The sequence below is a fragment of the Nymphaea colorata genome, chromosome 8, assembly GCF_008831285.2.
Source record: "Nymphaea colorata isolate Beijing-Zhang1983 chromosome 8, ASM883128v2, whole genome shotgun sequence".
NCBI lineage: Eukaryota > Viridiplantae > Streptophyta > Magnoliopsida > Nymphaeales > Nymphaeaceae > Nymphaea > Nymphaea colorata.
The window spans coordinates 22,979,800-22,984,424 of record NC_045145.1 but is presented as its reverse complement, the minus strand read 5'-3'; the positions used below and the strand labels follow the sequence as shown (position 1 = coordinate 22,984,424).

At 38.4% G+C, this 4,625-nt stretch overlaps 1 protein-coding gene across 1 annotated transcript; it reads right to left on the bottom strand.

The window, feature by feature from the left end:
* Positions 1-2,822: 2,822 nt before the first annotated feature.
* LOC116258999 (uncharacterized) lies at positions 2,823-4,409 on the bottom strand. The gene has a single exon (XM_031636576.2). The coding sequence runs from the start codon at positions 4,082-4,084 to the stop codon at positions 3,149-3,151; it is 936 nt and encodes a 311-aa protein (XP_031492436.1). The 5' UTR covers positions 4,085-4,409; the 3' UTR covers positions 2,823-3,148.
* Positions 4,410-4,625: the final 216 nt, after the last annotated feature.

Genomic DNA, 4,625 nt, shown 5'->3' with positions numbered 1-4,625 from the left:
CCCATAAGGAGGATTCAATTGGGTCAGATTCGGTAAAGACTGGATCGGAACCGAGTCCGACCCAAAAAAAGAAAAAGGAGGTCTGGCCAAGTGGGATCCGACAACCAAGTTTGGATTTCAATGTGATCTTCTCAAACCGGATCTTTCTTACAAATCTGGATTCAGATTAGAAAAAAATAACACCAAATTCAAATGTATTTTGTTATTAGTTTATATTATTTTATCCAGTGTGGAGCATTATGATGGGCCCCCATAGTCAGCTGTTAGTGGACATTTTGCCATTGTGTTTGTCATTTGTGAGGGCATCTTTTGTTTTGTATCACCATATTTTTGTTTTTTTTTCAAGAAAACAACCTTTTCTAGTTTTAAATTTTATCAACAAGGGTTCTTTCATCCGATCACTCAGGTGAGAGTCGAAGTCTTTATCTTTTCCCATATTTCATTGTTTGCTTTTGGTGTCTGGAGATCTTTTCCCATATTTCATTGCTTGGTGTTTGGAGATGATGTTCATGCTATGTTTCAATCTATATATCGATGTTTTTTTTTTTTTTGTAATACAAAAAGTTGACATAATGTCAAAGACTTTTCCATCTTTATTCCAATTGAGCTGCATTTTATTTATTTTTTTATATGTATTTTCTTGTAGCTTGGCTCATGTAAAGCTTCGCCTACCAAGCACTAAGGAAAGATCTAAAGCTTAGTTTATTGTATAATAAAATAGTCATAAACCCAATAAGAACATTGGAGACCCTATAATATCAATTCAATATGAATAATACAGGTATATATACATAGAACGTAGAGTCATTATAAATAAAAAATAAAAAAAAATCTTTTAGTGGCAAGAGAAAAGCAACAGAGGCATTATATGCATGATTAAATGAACAATGACGAGCAACCATGTAGAATTTAAACTAATAGAAAGAAAGACATAATCATCATTCTTGTAGGCAGACAAATTTTTTTAGTTTGGCCTGACCCATCGTCCTTCTTGGTTCTACCTGTCGCTCCTCTTGGCCCAATCCACAAATCGTTTGGTCCGCTCTTGAAAAAAATCCTGACTCCGCCCGTGCTTGTAGATGCTACATGCACCTTTCTTCAAGCTGCATGCGGGTGTGTATCGCATCTATACACAAGAATATCTTCATTTGAAATGACAATTGAGACCCAAGTAACAGGAATATTACAAGAACTTAAAAAAAAAAAACAATTTAACCACATATATAACATGTGAGACTGCATTGAGGTTAGGGATGACAATGGATTGGATTCGAATAAGTACAAAAATTTGATCTATCAAAAGCTCAACATTTTCATATTTAAATTTGAATAGGCATGAAGAAAAGTCCATACCACATCCAGATCCGACTTTTAAATTAAAAAACTTGAATTCTATCCGAATTTGAATTCATCTATCATTGGACATAGGTAAATTAAATTGACTGGGCATGTCGATGCTTATTATCAGATCATAAAACCCAATCCAAATCATAATATGCTTGAATATGAAAATACTTTTCCATATTCAACTTTTTGAAGCAGTTTGGTAGGATAGTCCGGAACGAATTCGATCCATTATCATGCCTAATTCAAGTGCTGCAGTGACAAGAGCGGAGCTAAAGGGGGGCCTGCATGGTCCCGGCCCCACCTCAATTCAAAAAGAAAAATACATGTAAATTTGAGAAAATTGTACTTATTTTATATAAAAATTTTGGAAAATGATATTTCGGCTTCTATCAAAATTTAAAAGTTTTAATTTTGGTATAAAAAATTTCTCGCTTCACCGTGTGTACCTCTTGCCTACATGCCCAGACTTTATATCTCAAAAACCTCACATTTTGAGATCCACACACTAGATTGACCCTTCCCTCTGATTTTATATCAGAACTTTTTGTGATGTTAAATAATGAGGTAAGGATTTCGGGTTCGCTCTAGAATCGCATGTTTGTTAAGCCATCAGGTCTTTTCAAAGTACAAACACGGAGGGAGACTTGAGAACACATTTACCTAAAACAAGAATCAGGTTTTTCTTCGTATTAATGGCAGAGGAATTGATAATATATACATCTTACTGAATAAAAAAGGCATAAAAAATTAAGAAAAGTGAATATTAAACGATTCATATATTGGAGATGATGTCAAAGGTATAGACGAACACGACACGCATAAACAAAGACCTCGCTGTCATGACTAAAATGACAGGAAGCTGGTGAAGAAAGAATATTAAAAAATGAGAAAGAAATAAACAACCAGCATGCAAGAAAAAAAGAGGGGATATCTGCAAATTTTTAAATATTTAAAAGGCACCAATATATAAACGAGAAAAATTACCCTCAAATATCAATACGAAAATATGCATCTTTTTTATTGGTATGTATGGGCAACTGACCACACAGCGCCCACATCTGCCTCAGCCCCTAAAATGGACAGTGTTTCCTCCCCAGGCACAATTAATGTGAAGGGGAAGAGCACATGACCACTGTAGGCAAATTAATCTTTCTTTAAGCGGGGATCTAACTGACCGTTGGCTCTACAGGGCAAGCTGCTTAGTTTACTCACATTTCTTTTCTATCAGAATATTTGCAGACACATTTTGTTAGTATATGTGGTCCTTCTTCCAACAGCAAACTCGGTCGTGCCAATTTTATATGCATGCAATTTATTACCTACAGGTGGACCATCAACGTTACTGCTAAGAAAAAGCTGTAAAGAAACTATAAATGATCCTGTGGCTGAAAACTGTAAAGATCAATCACATAAGATGGTATCTACTTATATCAAGGGAAGAGAGAGAGAGAGAGAGAGAGATTGGGCACAGTATATACTATATACAGATTTTTATGTCCAAGCATTTGACAGCATGGAAAGGAAATTACAGAAAAGTGTGTTTACTCCAGTAGTTTATCTCTGTAAGCCTAAAAATTCATGAAAAGTAGACGATTAGATGGAGAAACAGACATTGAGTAGGTTGGAAGCATCCTGGTGATCACCCATTTTTCTTTCTGGTTTCATCATGGCCCCCAACTACCTTATGCAACTCCAGATGCACAAACAATCATGATAAGACCAACAATGACACCTTAAGGAAAAAAGAACAAAAGAAAGGAAGAATCTCAATTGCCCAACAACTCAAGAACTAATCTCCAATCTACACAGGAGACTTCGGGGAAAGGGCTCCAAACTCCTGCTCTCCTCCCAAACCTTCATTTTTCTCCCCCTGTTGCCTTTTACAGTGGTAGTAGAACACCAAGCTGATAACCCATCTCATTGCATTCCCAAACCAAAAGAAGATAGCAAAAATTACAGAAAAAGCAGCTTTCTGCCTCATTCTGTTGTCAACTTTGGCTGCTTCAAGGCTTAATTCCCAAACACAGTTGAAGGAACTAAATGAAACCAACATCAACAGAAACCCCAAAAATTTCCTACCTCTCAAAACCACCCAGCCTCTCTCTAGGGCCCCAATGCCATGCCTGCCTTCCACAACTGACACCACCATGGCCAAGTTCCACACTGCATGCAAGAACACCCACATGCTCACAGGCAAAACATAAGCTACCAAGATCAGAATCATCTTTCCTGCAATGGCATGAGAGGCGCCGATCCCGAACATTGTTGCAGTAACTATATAAGAAAAAGACATCAAATCAACACATATATGTGTCAGCAAAGGACCCTTGATCGAGGCTTTAGTGATCAATCTGCTAAACATCTCTCTGAGGCTCAATTTCTCCCCCATGTGCAGAACCGAAGCGGTGTGAACAATTGCCACCAATCCAAAGAAGGTCAGGGCATCAATGGGAACCAAGAACAGGACCTCATTCTTGATAAGTTTTTGAGAGTTTTCTTGGAGTTTGGTGTGGATGTCAAGAACATGTGGGCTGTACCTTCCCTGCGAATGCAGGAAGAGGAGTTGGGATTGAACTTCTATTGCTTGGGGATAGGTGAGTAGATCCATGGCGAGCCTTATGAGGGAGAGGGGGAGGTAGATAAGGAAGGTGAAGAGGAGGAACTTGTGGCTCTTGAATGGGATGTCGAACGCCTCCTTCAAGATCTCCAGGGGAATCAGCAGCCCTGTCTTCTCCATCAGTGAAGGAATTTTCTTGATCTCCCCTCCTCAGCTTCCGAATCCGATCTCCTCTGAATATTTTGAGAGATTTGACGCTGTTGGTGTCTTGTGAACCCCATCAACGTTGAACTTTCCCGGGGAAGGAGCTCATTTTTATCAATATAAAATTTCAACCAAGCACCAACCACCTCCCTCTCTCTCCCCCTCTCCAACACATGAACAAACTCAAAGAGGACACGAGACACGCCATTTCTGTGCAGCCTTTCTCTGAGCAAACTCAAGGCTGCAGAGTGACGAGTACACCTACATCACCTCCGGAAGTACCATTGACCTCTCTCTCTCTCTCAATGTATCTTATCCGGATGCATGTGACAGGGAGAGCGATTGAATTAAATGATAGAAAAAATATATATTTATTTTTCAGTTTAAAAATGATCGGCAAGAACTGACGCGCCTTAGTCACGGTGATTTGATCTATGGGATTTCAAATTCACGCTTTATACAGTATAGCGAAGATTTGAGATTCATATTACGGGTTGGCGCTGAAATCTACATTTGT